Genomic DNA, 23,088 nt, shown 5'->3' with positions numbered 1-23,088 from the left:
ACATAGCTTTAACCGCACAGCCTGCTTTATGGCCTACTCTCACATCAGTACATGACTACATAGCTTTTGTCAGCAAAGTGATGTCGATGCTTCTTGAAACTCTCTCTAGGTCTGTCATAGTTTTTCTTTCAAGGAGCAAGTATCTTTTAATTTCACGGATGCAGTCAGCATCGGCAGTGATTTTGGATCCCAAGAAAATAAAATATGTCATCGATTATACTTCTTCCCCATCTATTTGCCAAGAAGTGATGAGACCAGATGCCATGATCTTACTTTTCTGAATGTCGAGTTTGAAGCCAGCCTTTTCACTCTTTTCCTTCACCTTCATCAAAAGGCTCTTTAGTTCTTCACTTTCTACCAACAAAGCAGTATCATCTGCATATATAAGATTGTTGATAATTCTCCTGGCAATCTTGATTCCAATTTGTGAGTCATCCAAGCTGGCATTTCGCGTGTTCTGCTGTGCAGAAAAGTTAAATAAGCAGGGTGACAATATACAGCCTTGACGTACTCCTTTCCCAATTTTGAACAAGTCCTTTGTTCCATGTCTGTATCTAACTATTGCTTCTTGTCCTGCATACAGGTTTCTCAGGAGACAGGCATGGTGGTCTGGTATTCTCATCTCTTAAAGAATATTACATGGTTTGCTGTGATTCACACAGTCAAATGCTTTAGCATAGCCAATGAAGCAGAAGTAGATGCTTTTTTTGGAATACCCTTGTTTTTCCTATGATCCAGCAGATGTTGGCAATCTGATCTCTGGTTCCTATTGTTCAGAGCTATTACAAAATCTCACTTACCATATTAAGTTCATATATACATATTATATGCCAAAATTAAATACAACAACTCCAATATTTTTTAAATGCTTTTAGAAAATAACAAGGGTCACATTTAGGAAGACAGGGTCACACTAAGAATAAATTGAGCCCAGATCAGTATATAACCATAGACTTTTTTTATAAAAGACATCAAGGAAACCATTCTTGATTAAATTTAGAGATTAAATTCTAAAAAATACGTAAGTCTGAAACTTAAGCCAGAGTTAATTGCAGGGCTTCCCAGATAGCTCAGTTGGTAAAGAATCCAGGATATCCTGGTTTGATTCCTGAGTTGGGAAGATCCGCTGAGGAAGGGATAGGCTACCCACTCCAGTATTCTTAGGGTTACCTTGTGACTCAGCTGGTGAAGAATCGACCTGCAATGTGGGAGACCTGGGTCCTATCCCTGGGTTGGGAAGATCCCCTGGAGAAGGGAAAGGCTACCCATGCCAGTATTCTGGTCTGTAGAATTCTGTGGACTGTATAGTCCATGGGGTCGAAAAGAGTGGGACACGACTGAGCGACTTACACTTTCACTTTCATTGTCTTAACACAAGCAATTCTGAAAGTAGTATAATAACCCAATATTAAGAGAAAGATCATGCCATCACGCTCCTTGATTACTTCCCAACAATAGACCTATAGTTAAGAATCATTATTTTTTTCATGATATGAGGAAATTACTTCAGTTCAGTTCAGTCACTTAGTTGTGTCCGACTCATCGAGACCCCATGGTCTGCAGCATGCCAGGCTTCCCTGTTCATCACCAACTCCCAGAGTTTACTCAAACTCATACCACTGGATCGGTGATGCCATCCAACCATCTCATGCTCTGTCGTCCCATTCTCCTCTGCCTTCAATCTTTCCCAGCAACAGGTCTTTTCCGCTGAGTCAGTTCTTCGCATCAGGTGGCCAAAGTATTGGAGCTTCAGCTTCAGCACCAGTCCTTCCAATGAATATTCAGGACTGATTTCCTTTAGGATGGACTAGTTGGATCTCCTTGCAGTCCAAGGGACTCTAAAAGGTCTTCTCCAACACCACAGTTCAAAAGCAAAAATTCTTCAGCACTCAGCTTTCTTTATAGTACAAATCTCACATCCACACATGATTACTGGAAAAAACATAGCTTTGACTAGATGGACTTTCGTTGGCAAAGTAATGTCTCTGCTTTTTAATATGCTGTCTAGGTTGGTCATAACTTTTCTTCCAAGGAGAAAGTGTCTTTTCATTTCATGGCTGCAGTCACCATCTGCAGTGATTTTGGAGCCCCCCAAAATAAAGTCTGACACTATTTCCACTGTTTCCCCATCTATTTGCCATGAAGTGATGGAACCAGATGCCATGATCTTGGTTTTCTGAATGTTGAGTTTTAAGCCAACTTTTTCACTCTCCTCTTTCACTTTCATCAAGAGGCTCTTTAATTCTTTCTCACTTTCTGCCATAAGGGTGGTATCATCTGCATATCTGAGGTTATTGATATTTCTCCCGGCAATCTTGGTTCCAACTTGTGCTTCATCTAGCATAGCTTTTCTCATGATGTACTCTGCATGTAAGTTATTTAACTTATAAGCAGGGTGACAATATACAGCCTTGATGTACTCCTTTCCCGATTTGGAACCAGTCTGTTGTTCCATGTTCTAACTGTTGCTTCCTGACCTGCATACAGATTTCTCAGGAGGCAGGTCAGGTGGTCTGGTATTCCCATCTCTTTCAGAATTTTCCACAGTTTGCTGTGATCCACACAGTCAAAGGCTTTGGCATAGTCAGTAGAGCAGAAGTAGATGTTCTTCTGGAACTCTCTTGCTTTTTTGATGATACAATGGATGTTGGCAATATGATCTCTGGTTCCTCGGCCTTTTCTAAATCCAGCTTGAACATCTGGAATTTCTCTGTTCACGTACTGTTGAAGTCTGGCTTGGAGAATTTTGAGCCTTACTTTGCTAGTGTGTGAGATGAGTGCAATTGTGTGGTAGTTTGAGCATTCTTTGGCATTGCCTTTCTTTGTTACTGGAATGAAAACTGACCTTTTCCAGTTCTGTGGCCACTGCTGAGTTTTCCAAATTTGCTGACATATTGAGTTCAGCACTTTTACAGCATCATCTTTTAGGTTTGAAATAGCTCAACTGGAATTTCATCACCTCCACTAGCTTTGTTCCTAGTGATGCTTCCTAAGGCCCACTTGACTTTGAATTCCAGGATGTCTGGCTCTAGGTGAGTGATCACACCATCATGATTATCTGGGCCGTGAAGATCTTTTCTGTACAGTTCTTCTGTGTATTCTTGCCACCTCTTCTGAATATCTTCTGCTTCTGTTAGGTCCATACCATTTCTGTCCTTTATTGTGCCCATCTTTGCAAGAAGTGTTCCATTGGTATCTAATTTTCTTGAAGAGACTCTAGTTTTTCCCATTCTACTGTTTTCCTCTATTTCTTTGCATTGATCACTGAGGAAGGCTTTCTTATCTCTCCTTGCCATTCTTTAGAACACTGCATTCAAATGAGTACATCTTTCCTCTTCTCCTTTGCCTTTAGCTTCTCTTCTTTTCTCAGCTATTTGTAAGGCCTCCTCAGACAACCATTTTGCCTTTTTGCATTTCTTTTTCTTGGGGATGGTCTTGATCTCTGTCTCCTGTACAATGTCACAAACCTCCATCCATAGTTCTTCAGGCACTCTGTCTATCAGACCTAATCTCTTGAATCCATTTCTCACTTCCACTATATAATCCTAAGGGTTTTGATTTAGGTCATACCTGAAAGGTCTAGTGGATTTCCCTACTTTCTTCAATTTAAGTCTGAATTTGGCAATAAGAAGTTCATGATCTGAGCCACAGTCAACTCCCGGTCTTGTTTTTCCTTACTGTATAGAGCTTATCCATCTCTGGCTGCAAAGAATATAACCAATCTGATTTCAGTATTGAACATCTGGCAATGTCCATGAGGAAATTGGGGTTTATTATTTCAGATACAAGGGCTAAACAGCATTTCTCTTATTTCTGTCACAGAATAAACAACAATTGTTTTTCAGAAACAATTTAAAGGGTCTTTTTTACAGAATTTTCTGTTTTCTCATTTGTGTTTGAAGGCCATTATCTTCTGAGTGGGACCATCAGATCTGACGACTAAAGCTACCAGAGAACAAAAATAATTGCCTATACTATTCTTTGTAAATTTTTCAGTAGATACACATAATTTTATAATAGAATAGGGGAAATATATTTGTCTACAGACAAGTTTGAAAACTTATAAAAATTATTTTTTAGAGTTTCTATCATTTAATAAGATGATCTTGAACAAATGTCTTTGGTTGTTTCATTCCTTCCCCCTTCCCTGAGAATAAAGCACTGATAATTTTTCACATTTGAGAAACAAGTAAGAGTGACTTAAAACATCTAGAAAGTGATGACATAAATGCTTATGAGGAAAGATATTTATCTATTTGAAAAGGTCATTTTTAAAGACTTCAAATATTCTGTCGTAACGAATATCCACAGTCACAAAGAATTATGGCATACTGAACTAAAGATACAGTTTCCTAATACATTCAGATCTGTTAAAAACCATCAACATAGAACACATTTATGGCATGAACAGAAAAATGAGTTTCTAACCATTCTACCTATTTTGAAGCAAGAAAATGCTTCCATGTTATATTTGCCTTAATAGAAATTCCAGGTCTTCACCTATTTTTCTTCTACAACTAGGTACCATTCAAGATCATGTCTCCCATAAAGTACAAGGGATGAATGAGATTTTCTATGAGGTCCCTTCCAACTCTAATTTCCTATCCTAGTGTAGACTTTACACCCTAAAGAAAAAGAGTAATAACACATTAGATGCATGTGAGAGCATACACATTTTTCCAAACAGCATACCATTCCCAAAGAAGACCTGGAGCTTATACAAAATGAATAATATAAACAAAGCCCAAGATATAAAATAACCTCCCTAAGATGACAAAACAAGTTAATGGCAGGGCAGAAACCACAAATTGCTAATATTTACTGTGAATTTACCACTCTACAAGGTAGGTACTATTACAAAGCAAATTTTATAAATAAGAAATCTGAAACAAAGGGAAGGAAAGGCTTGTATAGATCATAAAGTAACAAGTTAGAGGAGGAAGAGAGGTTTGTCCTCAATTTGCCTCTAGAGCCTTGTTTCTAGTCACTATACTGAAACCTGATTTTTAATTACAAGATGGATCTTCTAATTCCCTTTCTAGCTCTTTTATGAACACCTGATAAATAAAAATGTCTGCTTGAAAATAAGATAAACTTTGCACTTATAAGTTACACAGAAAAGAATCAGTAGCAGAAACATCAGATAAGAATCCTAGTTTGAAACTTTAAATAGCTCTGTTATTTCAACTGATATTAGGTATTTATATTAAAATGCAAAGGAGTCAATTTAGGAGATTAACAGAGGCTCAAACTGTAAAACAGAACTTTCTCAAGAGCTACTAATTTCTGCACTTAGCTCATGCTTCCAACTCTACCACATGGATGTTTGTTAAACGAGCCTAACGATTAGAGCCTCTGTCCAGAATCATTCTAAATTGGGACCTTAATTGTTTCTGTTTCATGACTCAGTGGGTGTAATATTTTATCTGCTGGATTTTCTAAATGCCAGTTCCATCATGTTCTGAGCACACTCCTTTGCCCACTCAATAGACTGGGTCACCAAGACAAAACTTTGGGATAACAGGATAATGAAATTTTCTAAGTCTTTAATTATTCTCTCTTACAAGTAACAAAGGACACACAAGCAACCAATAGACTAATATTTTAATGGACTCATCTACCTCTCTCTCTCTCTTCCCCCCACCTTGATTTATCAAGCCCAACTGTATGAAACACACATTAGAAAATTTCTTTTTAAAAATTATTTTCCAGAATAAAAAAAAGTCCCCCAAAAGCCATAAATTAAAAAAAAAAAAGTTTCATAACATTGTTTTTTCTTTTGCTCTCTGTGAACTATCAAACTATCAAAAGAATGTGGTATGACCACCATATGGCTATCACTAACTATATAAACAAATCTTTTCCAGTAAAATTGACTGGAAAGAAAAATTTTGTATCCTGAACCCCACTTCCTTCCTGCCATCTATTTGGAAATGAGAACTGAATTCAAAAGAGGGGAGGTTACAAGATGATTTTAAAAAGCAGCTTCAGCATAATGCAGAAGGAAGCAGCAGTGTGGTACAGCAAAAAGATATGCATAAGCTCTGAAGCCATATAAAACTAATTCTATAACTTCCTTGCTCTGTGAAGTTGGGCGATTCATTTTCCTTCTCTAAACCTAAATTCACTTGTCTAGAATGTACATAAAGTAGCAAGTGTGGCCAGGGGACAGCAAGAAACTCTCAAAGTCTCAGGAAATAAAAGCAGAAATACATATATAATAGCCATGGTTTTATACATATAAAATGAATAAAGCAGACACTCATGCCACTGGCTGGCCCTATTTCAGAAACAAATAATGATTGAAATAATTGAAATGTGAAGAAAGAGAGTGGAACCAATAATAACAGGAGTAAAAATTAGAAATTAAAGATTCCTTTTCAGGAGAAAATTCAGAAAATACAAGTCTTAAAGAACAGCCATAAACCTACTTGCATTTCTAAACTTTGGTGCGTGAAGACACACAGACATTTACAAGATGAAGGAGAAGGGGTAGTAATTCAATAAACAGTTACTAACTGAAACACTGTAGTTAAATGTTAGAGAAACATAGAGTAGGCATGACCTCTCTGGTTTAAAGAAACAGGTAAGTTAGCAGACAATTACACAAGTGTAGTAAATGATATCTTTGAAGAAAGAACACACACAAGGTAGCAGAGACTGGAAAAAACTCATAGTCTGTTGTGGATGGCAAGTAGGACATGTGGCAGGAGAGGAGGCTGCTGATATGGAATAGGCCAGATGGTAAAGCAACTTGTACATCTGCCAGGAAGTTACAGTCCATTAAATGGAAAAGTGATTTGATCAGATGTCAAGTTAAATCCACTGAACAGCAAAGTGGAAGATATACTGAAAGTAAGTGCTCAATTAAGACATTCCTGCAGTCCTGTTAAGGGATAGGTAAGTGGTGATGTGGTATTTGAAAGTGGGGGAGGTTTTAAAGTGAACATAATCCAATCCAGAATACCTACTGGGTTTTTCATTCAAGAACCAACCAAATAATTATATAGTAGAATATTTAGAGCTATAAGTTTGTTTTTAATTCAGTTCCAAATACCTATTTTTAATATCAGGTCCAAATATTTGTCTTGTGAAAACAAATAATTTCTTCCAGTGAAAAGCTTTCATCCATAAAAAGCACATCTCAAACAGGGAAACCTTTTCTTATTACCTATTTTTTGATCACTGTTCTTCTGTCTGAACAGATGGGAAATTCCTCCTCTTAATTCAACTGAGGGCAGAAACTTCAAATGGTAAGAACTTTCTGGCATGATTTTACAAGAGTGCTTAAATCTATTCCAACAACATAGTGTGGGAGTATTCCAGCACAGGTTGGAACAGTTTCAGGTTCATTATTACCTCCTGAGAATACCTTTGACAAATAAAGCCTTAAATGAAAGTAAGGTTAAAATCTCAACTCTCCTGAATAGATAGCATTATTCTCTTCTGTTTTTAACATTCTAACCCTTATGAGTAGAACTCCCAAACTGTTGATATCTAGAAATGATAGCAACATATCCCCACCCTTTATAATGAAATTATATAAATGTCAGGGAGTTTTTGTTTAGCTTTGTTTATTCCCTCAGGGGGTGTGTAGGGAGAGAATCTTTCATTTTTTAAAATCATCCCCACTTCAAATTCAGTAGAGATATTCCTAAAGCATGTTTCCCAACTCAATAAACTCAACCTTCTCTTTAATTTTTGTTCTGTCTCCAAACTCTTCCTATCCAAGGCAATAGATATTGGTTTGTTTCTGTGTTTGCTGGTGGAAGAAGTACTAACGAGAAGATGCCATTCAAATTTCTTTGCTCCCACAATCTCTCTCACACAAATTCACATCAATGCCATGACCCAGACTGAAGTAATAAGAAAGAAGAGGGAAACAGGTAATAAATAACAGGAAAGAGAAAAGAATCAGTAACAGTAAAATAAATATGGACCAAGCTGAAGAAAGATCAGTACTATACTAGTACATTTTAATACCCAAATTGAAAAATGAAAATATTTCCAGGCAAAGTACTTTGTGGACCTTTTGACATGAAGGAGCACTGTAGGAGATTGGAGGGTGTGGGAAGAATAGGGATTAAGCCTTTCAATTAAGGTTGATTCAATTAAGGTTTGACTAAGCCTTTCAAACCTAACCTGGCAAGAAGTTACCTGCCCAAGAGATGTATCCTAAGCAATGGAAAGGCCTATTGTATATTTGAAATTTGAAGAGGCTACAGTGGCCCTAGTCATGTAAGGAGTGTGAAAGTATCAGATATTAACCAACATCTTTTTCTAAATTCCCCAGTTGTCTCAGTGAGTCGTTTCCACTTGTGGGGATGTTTTGTTGCCTCAGAATTTTATTTATTGACTCATTTGAGAAATGCAAATGTACTTTAAGCTTTGTCATGTTAGCATGCTTTTTTGTCTAGGTCCCTTTTCTAGTTAACATAATATTTCTGTTGTAAGCAAAATAACTCTGAAAAATCATTTACTAGTTTGGTTTGGGTAATCCATCAGAAATACTCCAATGAAAAGAGATGGCCATCCTCAACCACTACTTGCCTACTCTACCCCAATTATATATTGTTAAATCTAGAATCATACCTTTTTTAAATAATCGTCTAATTCAAAACAATTATTTAATCTATAATAGGCACAGCAGGCTGGAAGGGAAGGTTATCTGCAAAGTCACACAGAGTTGGGATCAGAACACAGGTCTCTTGATTTGCAAATCAAGAGATGTGCATGTCTAAAACATGCAAGCTATCAGAATGACCTTGGCTAAGCTTCCTAGACTAGAACAGATTGTGTGGTTTCACCAACCCACCTTCCTACCCCCTAACACACACACACCTTGGCTACATCTACAATCCAGTACATTTTGTCATCAAATTATTGTCATCTCCATATGTACCAAGCAGTGTTTATGAAATGCTTCATGAACAATGTTTAATTTAATATTAGAAAATGCTGACATAGGCTCATCAAAGTAGAAAAGACTAAAACAAGAGACTGAAGCCAAGAAGATTTGCTGGTAATAAAGCATCAAGTTACTTGAAATAAATTCAAGTTTTTGGGCTAAATAAATAGCAGCATAGAAAAAATGAAACATATTATTCCCTGCCCCAAAGCAATCACACTTAACAGTGTCTTAGCCTGGTAGTCAAATTGCTTAGAAATCTGGCACCAGTCTACACTTCTAATGTCATTCCCCATATCCTTCAAAGCAGCATTATACTTTTGGTGTCCTCTTGATAAGTGCAGTAAGTTATGCATTAATGGTTTTTTCATCCCTGAGATCATAGTATGCTTAAAAACATAGAATATGAACTCCATGATAACCACTACAGTTCTAAAAACATAATACAAACTCAAGAACACCTGTTGACTGGAATGATGACAAGTACCACAGGTATAGGAGAGGAAGAAACTGAAAAAGGTAACAATAAAATCAGGTATACTGAATGCCTTGCTGCCTGTTAAACAGGGTCGTCTTATTTGTCAACATAAAGACCGATAAGGAGAAGCTACTTTAGCTTAGGTATAGAAAGCCAAAGACTTTGGCCGGCTCTTTTTTACAGAAATGCTAATAGGCTCCAACTATCACATGTTAAATAATCTTGGCAGAACACAGTATTGGTAAGTAAACTGACTCCAGATTTAGAGACAGGGCAAAGGGAAGTGGGGAGAGAAAAGGAGGGGAGTCAAGAAGTAAAGAGATAAACAAGAAATACACCAGGGAATGGAGATTTACTCCTTCTCAGTGAGTTCTTGAGAATGAAAAATGTCATACCTTTGAAGAGATCAGCATAAGATATGGTAATGAGGCTCCCATAACCTACTGAACTTTAGATGTCATAAAATGCTAGAAAATGGAGTTTCTTCCTTTGCAATTTATACTTTACCTATAATTCTCTAGCTGCTTAGAATCCCTAATAAAACTCTAAACACCCAGTTAATAATATTTAAATATCACAATTTTGCTAGCAAAAGATGAAAAGCTATATACCAAGACATGACTCGAGGGAAAAAATAAAGACAAGGAATTAGTAAAGTGGTGTCACCAATTCATGAGCCAAAAATAAAAATGAGGTTGGATAAGAAGACTAAAAAAAAAAATCCTTCAGGTGGGGTGAGGGAAGAATGAAATAGATGAGGGAAATTAAGAGGTACAAACGTCTAGTTATAAAATAAATGAGTCACAAGGATGAAACGTACAGCACAGAAAATATACTCAATAATAATACCATTGTATGGTGATAGATGGTAACTAGACTTATCAGGATGATCATTTTTGTAATGTACACAAATATCAAATCACTATATTGTGTAACAGTAAAGTAACATAGTGTCATAGGTCTATGATACATCCAAAAACAAACTTGAGAAAAAAGAGATTACATTTGCAGTTATGGTGGGTATGGGGGAGTTGGTAATTGGATGAAGACAGTGCAACTGTATAAACTTTCAGTTACAAATTTAGTAAGTACTAGGGACACAATGCATAACATGATTAGTATAATTAACATTGATATGTGTTATTTAACAAACGTTGAGAGTAAATCCTGACGTCTCATCACAAGGAAAAATACTTTTTTAATTTGTATCTATACGAGATGATGGATGTTAACTAAAATTATGGTAAATATTTCATGATGTAAGTCAAATCATTATGCTGTACATCTTAAACTTATACAATGCTGTGTGTCAATTGTATCTCACTAAAACTGGAAGAAAAAGAGAAAAGTCTGTTGGCCCTCAGAAAGGTGAGACTAACTGGAGATCTCCTTAGGCGAGAGAGTGCACAATTCAGCATCTCCCAACATTACACGTGCAGAGCATTAGGTTCTCCAAGCATATTAACAATGTTTTTGAAAAACAGATAAGAAAGAGGTGGGGTGGGGGGAACCCTTTCTTTAAATAAGTTTGTACAATGGGCTACACAAAGTTCAAAACATTTTGCTTTTTCTCCCCCTAGGATTCTTACATACTAGTGTATAACAAGAATCTCCAACAGAACGGCGGACTTTCATATGTTTCTAAAACTTAACCATAGAATTTTTAAAGCCCATCTCATTAGAACAGACTTAGAGTAAAATGAATGAAAAACCAAAAGGTCAAATGGTTGCTGTTGTTCTTAAAAGTTTCTAAGGAGTGAACAAACAAAGACCATTGACTACAGTACAACAAATCTAAGATCATATTGATTATAAGATGCAATATTAATCTATACTATGGAAATAAATGCTGCCAATAAATTAGGACATGACATCAATTGTAAAATATGTCTCAATTTCAAATAACTTCAAAAGTAATATTTAAATGCTCATGCACAGTTGTTCAGTCATGTCCAACTCTGCAATGTCACGGACTGTGGCCCACCAGGTTCTTCTGCCTATGGAAATTTTCAGGCAAGAATACTGGGGTGGGTTGCCATTTCCTCCTCCATGGGACCTTCCCCATTAAGGAATCGAAACTGCATCTCTTGCACTGGCAGGTGAATTCTTTACCATGCTGCCAAATATTTAAGAGCAAGGATGAAAAGACTGCAATCCATTTACTGTCATGTGCTATGCTCAGTCGCTCAGTCGTGTCCGACTCTTTGCGACCCCGTGGACTGTAGCCCGCCAGGCTCCTCTGTCCATGGGAGTTCTCCAGGCAAGAATACTGGAGTGGGTTGCCATTTCCTCTTCCAATGTACTGTCATATATATCGTCTATTGTATATTTAGATCAAATACTTTCTTAAATTTCCTTTCCAAATTTGGCACAAGACAGCACTCTAATGTGTTGCCATAAATTGCCTAATGTATTCATTACACAGATTTGTTGAAGACTTTCAATAAGTTACTAGCTGGGCTTCAAGTTCCACTTCAAGTTCCACATTTGATTATGGCAAATAATTCCCATCTTCCAGGGATGCTGACAGGATTTAAAGAAACAATGTACGTAAAGTGCTAGGAAATTAGTAAGCACTTAATATGTGAGTTCCCTTCTCTTTCTTCTTCTTTTGTTTTCCCTCTCAGTAATCAACCTTAGCACTTTATCATCTTGCCAGAACATATTTGATCACTTCAGCCAAACTACCTTCCTGGTCTTGATTTCCTGTTTAATCTTCTGTAAACATGAAGAATACCTAATCAATCCCCATTTGCAGAATCCTTTATACAAATAAAAGTACTTTCAAACAAACATGATCACAGTGAAGAAACAGACTATTTCAAAATCATATCATTTTTAATAAGTTTATTAAGGTCAATTAATGCAATGTAAAGGAAACTAACTAATGCAATGTAAAGGAAGCCATTTGTTTTTCTTAAATGAAACACATAATGTTTCATCAGACAGCAGGCTTTTATTTGACAAATCAATATATGATTATATTATATGAACTAGTTTCTGTGAAGCATAAAAGACTTCTCTCATGGACTGATAAATCAGCAAGCTAAAAACAGAAGGGACTGAATTAAAAAAATTTTAAGGGAAAAAAGCATCAAGCAAGGGAGAAATTAAAGACACATGAAACGGGGTTAATAAAAGGGATTTAAAAAAATCAACATAGTAACTACAGGTCTATTCAACAGACCAAAAAAAAAAAAAAATCACAAAGCAAAACAAAAACTAAATACCAAAGAACAATTAAGCAACTTGCCAAAAAACAAAATACTTTGGTGGGATGTCAATCAGTAACACTGAGCTGACAACTGTGCCTTAATTAATTTTGAAACTGTTTCCAATTAGTTAGTATAGAACACTAGAGGCTTCATGCTGCCTATGACTCAGTGCACTGACTCATCCACCAAAACTTTTCTTACAGAAGAAATATCCAAGCACCCGCCAGGATGCAAGATCAAAAGGAAAGAAGGTTCACCAACCTTCTTAGTTAAAGGCCTGTGATAAATTTAGATGACCGGAAGGATATGGAACAACTTTCCAGAAAGGTTTAATAGTCAAAAATAACTTGAAAAGTTTGATTTGTTAACAAAACAATGAAAATATATTCTTTAAAATTGCTATTGCAAATATCTCTATAAAGAATGCTAGTTGTTTTTTAAACTATATAGAGGACATAAAATAATATAACCAATATTTATTAAAGTGTTTTAATTAAATTCATCAATTCATCATATATAAAAATCCCATGTTTCCTACCTTCTTAAAACAGCAATGGAAACAAAATTCAGACATGAACAAGAGCCTAAAATCACCATATATATTTAGCCCATTGAAGACGTCTTGTTTTTTTTTTCAGATTTAGTTTATCCTTAGTGTGATCCAAGATTACTGACCTTTCTAGAATTAATATAAATGTCTTAAATGGTTCTTCAAAATAACTACAAAATACAATATAAAAAAAAAGAATGCAAGTAACTACCTTTCCTTCCTTTTATTATAAAATTTATCTCTACCTAACTCAAACATTTTATTAAATCACAGTTGCAATAAAGGTAACTATTTCTGAAATAGTTTAGAAATATTTGGGGGCTGGGAGAGAGAAAAAAGAGCAATGAAAGACTACTACTCCCTTCAGGAAAAACAAAGACGACCCTTTATTCAGAAACTGGAACCTAGGAGAGGGGCTGCTTAGCAGGACTCAACCAGTCCTAATATTCTGGAGAGCCTAGGGGATCCATGGAGAGAAGTCAAGTTAATAGCAAGTTAGTTCCTAAACAAATTGTCAATAAGAGATCCATTATGCTTTAAAAATCCATATGTAATTTTTAATGCCTTATGATTAAAAAAAAATTAAAATGACTCACAAAGACATGTTAGTTCAGAAAGTAAAAGCAAGGAAATGGAGACAGAAAACGTTCGAAGATGACAATGAAGACAGAAGAAATAAAAGGTAAAATTAAAATCAATAGTAAGGCTTACTCAAAACATATGACATAAAATGTTTATGTTAGTTAATAAAGGCAGACCACAAAATTTGAGTTTCCTAGAAGCCACTTAAAAGAGAGAAACATATGCAGTTGCATGATTTGTCATATCCACAAAAATTTAAACACATACACAAAGACATACACACAAACCATAGTCATTCAAAATGTTTCCTTACTACTGTACCTTGAAAAAAAAATTCCAATCAGTCTTCATAAAGAAATCACAGAAAACTACCTTCTCTTACCTTCTCTTCCAGCCTTACAGTGAATATAACAATGAGTTTAAAAGTTGTGTTACTTTTAATATTCCTCAACATAAGCAATGGAATAACACAGTGAGGCATGATTCAGTTAAACCAATTCTAAGAATGTGAAAACTATATGGTCCGAGTACACTGCAGTCCTTCATAAATTTTATTTCCCCCAAACTTTTTATAGGTATTAGGTGGCTGAGAGTTCAAAGGCATAATCTAAGACAAGAACCTGGAGTCTAGCTATTTTATGTTGTTTGCAAAAGAGCAAGTCTATATATTTTGACAGTAAGCTAAACGGGAAAAGAAATGTGGCTGATGTACACACAGGAAGCCAAATGAATCTAATGAGAACATCTGCTTGAATTAATTAAACAAGTGCTTAATGAGTTTCATTACATAAAAGATAAGGTAGTACTTAGTGGGGATACAATGCTGAACTTGTCTACCATCCTCCTATAGCAGAGTTTAGAGTGCTGGGGACCACACACAATTAAATAACTAATTACAGCAGTGATAAAGACAATAATAAAACTGAGTGGCTGCTGGAGAAGCACCTAACCTGGAAATGAAATGTTTAAAGAGGCCTTCCAAAGAAACTACCATCTAAGCTGAGACCTGAGACCTGAGGCGGCAGTTAGCTCAGGGCTCCCAGACGGAAGTTAACAGAAACCCCAACCAGTCCTCCTCTAGGTTCCGCTTCCTCACCCCAACCATCAAATGACGGAGCTACGTAAGGGTCGGGACACTTTTGCCCACTCAAAGATCGAGGCAAAAATAACTGCACAAGCCCATGACTTCAACTTTTACTTGCACATTGATAACTAGGTGACCTGACAAAAATCAGTAACGTGTAACTGTTTTCAGGTGTTCTCTGACTGTTCTTCCTAAATCATCAAAAGCCCATCTGGCTTTGCGCTCCCAGTTTCTTCCCCTAAACTACACTGTATACTTTGTGCTCTGTCGTCAAAACAGGAAAACACAGTTACATTAAATAATGAAGAGCAAAGAAGATGGAGGAATCAGAATAAAAGTTAGCTAGGATGGGAGTAGAGGAGTAGCTTCTTCAAGAGTTTTGAAAAAAGAGATGGTAGAGCCACTGCATTTGTTGAAGACAGAAGATGAGAAAAGGAACAAGAACAATATTAGAAAGTATTACTGAGAATCAAGAGTTCCAGTCAGAGTTTTGAGAAATGCATAAAAAAACTTGCATTATTTTGAAATAATTGTTGTTTTAATGAATCATGTTCTTTTGACCACAATACTCCTCAAAGAGTGCAACACATGATTTATGACTTTATATGAAATAAATCTGACAAGTTCTTATCTCATGCTCAGATTTCTCTGAGCTCCCAAACAATTTATTTAACTAGTTCTCAAAACTCCATGTTAGCTATGTGAAAAGCATGTAAGAAATGTCCAAAACAAAATAGAAATTTTCCTTAAAAAAATCTGAGTCTTCATGTAGCCAATGACAAGGTCATATACCTCCCTTAACAGCTTCATCACGCTTCACCTCTCATGTCTAACTCTTCATCACCACATTCTGTTTATTTTTAATACAAAACCTCTCAAATCTGCCTACTTTGCTCCATCTAAACTGCCACCACTCTATCAAAATCTCTTTAAATAAATTCAGTTACTTTCTAACTGGTCTCCTTTCATCCACCTTTACACAACCTATTCCCAGCCTAAGACCTCTTATCTATGCTCCACAAAATGTTCTTACAAAATACATATCTAATCTAGTTTACCCACATCTCCTGCTGAAAACTTTTCAATGGATTCCCACTGTTTTTCAAATAAATATCAAAATCCTTAATACAGTCTCCTACCATTTTCTGACGAAGACTTCATCTCTTTCCATCTCTTCTCTGATGTCTACTTTTAGCCAATCAGTTGGTCTTCAGGTTTTCCACAAGTGCCCTGTTTTCTCAACAATAGATTTCACATGCTATCTCTGGCAGGAATGTTCTTTCCTATTCTTTTTTTTTTTTTTTTTTTAGATCTAAGCTCATAAGCCTTTCCCAAATGTCCATACTAAATCAGATGTCTATTTGCCATTCTCACAAAGGTACATGCCTTTCTCTAATGGCAATTATCACAGATGAAACTGTTCTTATTTGTGTATATTATATCTCTGTGCTCTGTTATAAATTACCCTAAATTAAAGGGTTTAAATAGTAAACATTTATTATCTCACCATTTCTAAGGGTCAGGAATATAGAATCATCTGGCCTGGGGTCCCTCATAGGATGCAGTAACAGGGTCAGCCAAGGTTGCATTCCTCTGAAGCCTTGTTCAAGCTAGAAGATCTGCTTTCAAGAAAACTCACTCACCTCATGCTGGTTGTTAGGAGACCTCAGTTCCACTCCATGTAGGCCTCTCCATGGGTTGCTTAAGCATCCTAATGGCATGGTAACTGGCCTCTCAAAGCAAGTAATCCAAGATACAGTACACTTTCTTTTCTGACCTAGCCTTTGAAATGAAAAGCACCATAATTTCTTAACATCTTATTAGTTACACTGGTCAACCCAATTCATTATGGAAAGGAACTGTGAAATAATATGAATACCAGGGAGTAAAAATCAATGGAAGCCATCTTGTGGACACTGGCTATGATAGTATGTTAACTGATCTGTTTTTAAATCTTCTAATAGATTAAACTCCAAGACCTAGACTGAAGTGACTATAGTTGGCCTGAAATTACCTTAAATCTTATGCTTAATCTGAGTCACAGCTCCCATCCTGAAGGCACCCTATTTCCTGCCTTGTTCCAAAAACATCCTCTTGAAAGCATTCTACACCTGCTTCTCTCCCTTCAACAACTATTTCTAGCCCTACTACTTCAAGAGACATTTTTCAGTCAGTTTTTCTAAATATTCCAAGAAAGGAAAACTTACAAAATTTCATATCCTGAGATTTACCTTTTATCTTTTTCTAAATCAGATTACTCTTAAGTAATATTCCCAGATAGGATTTTGTTATGACGTATTTTAACAAAGATCACATATTAAAACTTTTTATTTTGTAGGATTTAGAAGCTGCATTTAATTTCCTTATGTGACATTATTCCAATATGTTTATGGACTTTCAAATCTAAGATGAAAATTGAAAATTAAAAAATACAATTTTCCCTTTAATCATATCAAACTTTTGTTGATTTTTGGAATACTTACTAATTCATTAGAGGCTTCCCTGATAGCTTAGTGGTAAAGAATCTGCCTGCCAGTGCAAGAGATGAGGGTTCAATCCTTGGGTCGGAAAGATCCTGTAGAGAAGGAAATGGCATCCCACTCCAGTATTCTTTTGTGGGAAAACCCATGGACAGAGGAGCCTGGTGGGCTACAACTCATGGAGTCACAAAAGAGTCAGACATGACTTAGCGACTAAACAACAACGAATTCAATACTTCATTCAAACAAAACATACTAAAATTATAGTAGAATGCAATTGGGAAGTTTTGTTTTTTTTTTAATTTGATTTTCACAAAACTTTTCAGGAACTTGTAAAACAAATTGAGCAAACAAGCCAACAACACTATATTGTGTGTCAAAGAAAGAAACAATTCTCACCTAATGTACCACAGGACACACCAAAGTAAATTTTAAAGACAGATGACTGAACAACTCACTTTACGACAAATAAAAACTCATTTATAGTTTATGAAAATTTCATAGGAATCTCCCTTCACAAGATGAACTTAAAAGCAGCTGAAATTAATTTTTTAATTGATTTAATGGTTCATTTTTGAGATTATTAAGGGCCCATTGTAAAATGAGAAAAAGAGATGGAAACACATAGACTAAGTAATATAGTAAGGTTAAGGGACAAGAACAAATTGGATTTTATGAAACAGCTAACTTCTCTCACATAAAAATTAATATACTGGATTGACCAAAAAGTTCATTCAGTTTTTTCCATACCATCATACAGAAAAAACTCAAATGAACTATTTGGCCAACCCAATATACCTTCCTGTAAAAGAATGTAACTTAATAGAGAGACGCTATCCATTCATATGCGTGCTCAGTCACCCAGTCGGGTCTGACTCTTCTCAGACCTATAGACTAGCACACCAGGCTCCTCTATCATTGGATCTTCTAGGCAAGAATACTGGAGTGGTTGCCATTTCCTCCTCCAGAGAAACTTCCTGGCCCAGAGATTGAACCCATGTCTCCTGGGTCTTCTGCAAAGCCTGCACTGGTAGGTGAATTCTTTACCACAGAGCCACTTGGGAAGCACCCATGCATATATTCATGGTTATAATTACATAGCACCATTTAAGTCAGGTATGTGACCACTGTAGTATTCCATTTCAAGAGCATGAGGAAGGGCGAGATAGAGAATAAGAAAACTTGAAAAGTAGCAGTATAAATCAGAACTATAATTTATAGAATATTTACTATGTACCAGATAAACTTCACACATATGTTTATACTTAAACATTTATTAACACAATATTTTAATGAGGTAGGAACTATAATTATCCCCATTCTTAGATGAAAATTGAGGCACAGATAGTGTAATTTGCTTGTGGTCATGCAAGTAATCAGCAGAAGAGTTCCAGAGCCCACACTCTAAACCAGTGCACCACATTGCCTCACTTCTCAACACCTATTCTAAATTTTCAATAACCTCATTGAACCCCCACTTTAATATCTATAAACAACTTTCTGATTTACAGACATTGTCTTTGACATCACCTGAAAATAAACGCACTCAGACTAGATTCGTCTCAATTTTTCTGATCCATTACCAATAAATTTATCTTCAATCACACCTGTCCTCACTTCAAGTCTCTCCTCCACTCAAGGCCAATCTTGTACTGTGTTACTGAACCAAGACTCTCCTCCAGCTTTTATATGACATCCCTTCTCCTGTCATCTTCAAACTTTCATTCTGGCCTTCTCTATCCTCACAGAAATAAGAAGGATAACTAACTGCCCACCTACCTACCTACCCTCCTAACCACCCACAGACATACACGCATATACATACATACATACATACAGCCCTCCCTCTATCTTCCTTTCTTGCCTGGGAAATCCCATGGACAGAGGAGCCTGGTGGGCTACAGTCCAAAGGGTCGAAAAGAGTTGGATACGACTGAGCAACTAAGTACATCTTCCTTTACTCATCCAAATCTTTTCCTATCAACTGATACTTGCTCTTTCTGTTCCTTCCATACAGGAATCTGATTTCCAATAAAGCCTTACTCCTTGAAACTGCCTTTCCACAGATAATCACTTAACTGTCAACTTAAAACAATATTTTTTCTGAAATTTGGGTGCATTTGCCCTTGTTGATGGCTATGTCTTAAAACTTTTATTTCCTGAGCCTATATGCAACCAGTCTCCTGGATCCCTGCATAGTTCTTTAACCACTCCTTCTCTGTCCTTCCTTAGGTCAACTTCTTCTACCTAATTTGTAATGCAGTAGTTTCCCCTGCATTTCCCTCTGCTGTGCACAATATTTTTTAACATGCCAAAAAAAAAAAAAAAAAACCAAGGGACTTCATTCTCTTTTTGGCTTCAATACTGCCTTGCTGATGATGCCTTAAATAAAAATTTGTAATCAGGTCTTCTTCTTGCTTCAGACTATTCAGTCAATCAACTGTCTTTTCGACAGGAAAACTTAGATGTTGTTTAGGCATTTCAAACACACAAGCCCAATATTTAATTCATCAATTTCCCCCAAACCTAACCCTCCTTTTTCATTCTCCAATCATGGAGCAACATCACTCTCCATCTCATTAGTCACACAAAAAAGAGCATGATGGTAAGTATTTTTTCCCTTCATCCCATCCACTGCTACAACTGCTGACTTTTCAACTCCTTCCTTCAACACACTGATTATCTCTGTTTTGTTCAGTTATTTGTTATCTTTTATCTAATATAAAACATCAGTCTCCTTGCCTACAAATTCTCCCAACATATAGCCATTGAGTAGTCTATAAAAAAAGGGAAATTTAGCCAGATCACTCCGTATCTTAAAACTCTTCAAAGACTGCCCATTGCCACAAGAAAAGATACCACACATCTTAATCTAACTAGCCTAATGATATTTTCTGCCAGGAAAATTACTTAAATAAAATTGTTGAGCTCTCACTTGATTACAAAGTGAAGAAAAGGGGGCATACACATACATACATTCACATGTCTCATACAATCCAATTGTAAATGCTGAAAATTAACATTAGTCAGAGAACTTATCATGTAGTCCCTCCTAGAATACTTTCATTTTATAAAGACTCTTGATGACACTTATTGGTAGTAAGACCTTAAGATATAGAGATTGGTGGCAAGATTGATTCCCGGAGAACAGAATCATTCACTCAGTTCTGGCAGGAAAGAGAAAAAAGTAGCACACCCAATCTTGGCAATTTGAGAATGATAGTTCAACCAAGGAACTACTCACAAAGATGCAGACAGAGTTTAGGGAATAGAGAATGGGGAAGAGTGCACAGTTTCAGAAGATCTCACAACAACCAGAGACATTACCATTCCTAAGCCTGAAGGGCAAGAGGAGTAATGATTGGTTATATACAGAGGGCCCCCTGACAGGAGATCTGACTTCAGGGAGAGAAAAGCAGCCAACTCAAGGCAATGCAAGGGAGTACAGTGAATTCACTTTCCCCTCACCTTCTGATCTCCAGCTGGTATCTTAACTGGTATAATCCAATCAGAAGCCAAAGGGAAGGGGAACGAAATGATACAGTTGGTAAAGGTCAGCCTCCCAGGACACATACAGGGTGGAGAAGAATAGAGAGTGATTCTAGAAATGTAATCAGAAGATATCTAGCCTTTATAAAGTCAACTCTGATAACTGCAAATAATGTTACATTTGTAAGAGAACTTACAGAGGATATAGCTCCAAAATCTTCATAGTAGGAACCAAAAAGAAAAAAAGGAAGAAATAAAAAGAAAAAGAAAAGAAAAAAAGCAAAATAAAAGCCAGTTAAAAGAAAGTAAAGGAAAAGGAAAAAAAAATTAAATTAAAAAAACGTAAATAAACATAGTAGGAACTGAGGCTTAAATAATCAAGTGACATTTTCAAGACTACATCATTACTCAGGAGTAACACATCAACTGGATGCCAAGGCAGGTGATAATCTTCATTTTGGTAACCTCTTGATTCCCCAACAGTGCTGGGACATAAAAAACATTCAAAGCATACTTACTGGATTGAATTTTATAAATTCCTTTTAGAGCATACAAAAGAGCAAAAACCAATTTGATATGACTTGAAGATTTCCCCCTTAGTCATTATGTTAGAAATTTAAAAAGTACAAAAACAAATATCAAAGTATATGAGTGTGTCTTTCTTCTGCAATCTAACAAAATCAATATATAAAATGTTATGAAAATTGGAGGAAAACCTAAACAATTTGAAATGCTCAAAATAACCACATGTACCTATTCATAGATGTGTTGACCAAAAGTTTACTGACCTGCTATGTAAATAAACATCTAAAAGATCTCTCATTTCTGAGTCAGTAGAATAAAGTAGCATAACAAAGACAAAAACCATCAAAGGCTAATTGATGTAGTGTAGACAATTTAATGCTTTTGTACTCTCTTAAAACATCATTAGTACTACTTTAAGTTACAGTCTAAAAAATTCTATTGATAGTCAATACATACATACATCATTTAAGTTAATTAGATAATAAAGCATTACCTATAAAGTCTGAATAATCAGAAAACTCGTTTCAAAGAATTTAGTTTCCTCACTCACACCTTTATTGGAAATCACATATCCCCAAATTTATTAAATACTTTCTGCTCACATTTGAATTTTTATGCAAGACACTGGAAAATAAAACTACAATCAGAGATTCATATAAAACATCCTGACCAAAAAAAAAAAAAAAATTAGCTTCTATCTCCAGCACTGACATTATTTGAGGGAAAAATTATACAATGTCCAATTTTTAAGAATCATCAAATGTTTATATAGCAAGTATACACATTTTTGTTAATTCTCAGCAACTGACAATACATTTACAAAAACCATATGCCTTGAATGCCTCTCTTAAACACCATACAAACTTTACTTTTGTATTATGTAGATTAAAGCTAAACTATTCTTATTTAAAATTTATTACAGACAATGAGTGTGGTACATAGTACCTAACAGCAACATCCATTCATATAGAATTAATCTGGAGATTATACTATTATTCCTGGTGAATTGTTTTTCTGCTGTTAATTTTTTTAACCCTATCTATTTAATACTATCAATATATAAATATGAAAAAAAAGTTTCTGCCTTGGTTAATATAGTTGTCATAAGAAAATACCTGCAGAGCATTCAATGGAAATTCACATGCAAAAAAATCCTTCCCTCTTCTCTATTAGGTATAAACAAATAATTCATCAAGTAGATCAAGAAAGATAAAATTAAGAAATCACATTCATAACTCAAGTGGGTATTCTCTGTCATTTAATTTATACCAAACATAGGCTGGTTTCTGAAAGGTAATAAGCCAACTAATAGGTTGAATATTAGCCCAAGGCACTGAAGCTATCAACCCATGGAAAGAAATACAGCAAAATTTAAATAATTGACCACAGATAGGTAATCTCCAAGCTGGCACACTTTGAACTGTCTGAGTAATCTCTTTAGTATCTTTTTTGTAAACAAATCTGTCAGGATTAGTAGTAAAATATTAGTGTGATTAGTTGAATCTATGTGGTAATGTTTATTTTATACAAAACAACAATGAAAAGCTTTGAAATAAATTAAAGTCATTTTACAACACTTAGGTTTCTAGTAGAATTACAATAATGCATACATTGTGGACTACCAAGCAGGTGTTTTAGAGTGCCGATAAAATAATGCTAATTAAAGCAAAGGATGAGTTAATCTTAAGTATGAGTAAGAAAACAGTCTAGGTTTGGAAGGCATAAAAAAATCACTTTTAGCTTTTATTTAACCTATTCAAAAAGTGAGAAAACAACC

At 35.7% G+C, this 23,088-nt stretch overlaps 1 protein-coding gene across 8 annotated transcripts in view; it reads right to left on the bottom strand.

Annotated features, from left to right (window-relative positions):
* METTL15 (methyltransferase 15, mitochondrial 12S rRNA N4-cytidine) overlaps nucleotides 1–23,088 on the bottom strand; it is a 206,712-nt gene that overhangs the window by 151,438 nt on the left and 32,186 nt on the right. Inside the window, exon 1 of one of the 8 annotated variants that reach the window (XM_070472978.1) lies at nucleotides 16,461–16,640. The exons of the other annotated variants lie outside the window; for them this stretch is intronic. Within the exon in view, the coding sequence (XP_070329079.1) occupies nucleotides 16,461–16,538 (78 nt within the window). The 5' untranslated portion in view covers nucleotides 16,539–16,640. Of the gene's footprint in view, nucleotides 1–16,460; nucleotides 16,641–23,088 lie in introns of those variants that run through there. 8 annotated transcript variants of the gene reach the window in all.

This window comes from Odocoileus virginianus, chromosome 10, assembly GCF_023699985.2.
Source record: "Odocoileus virginianus isolate 20LAN1187 ecotype Illinois chromosome 10, Ovbor_1.2, whole genome shotgun sequence".
Classification (NCBI taxonomy): domain Eukaryota; kingdom Metazoa; phylum Chordata; class Mammalia; order Artiodactyla; family Cervidae; genus Odocoileus; species Odocoileus virginianus.
This window is presented reverse-complemented; position numbering and strand designations above follow the sequence as displayed.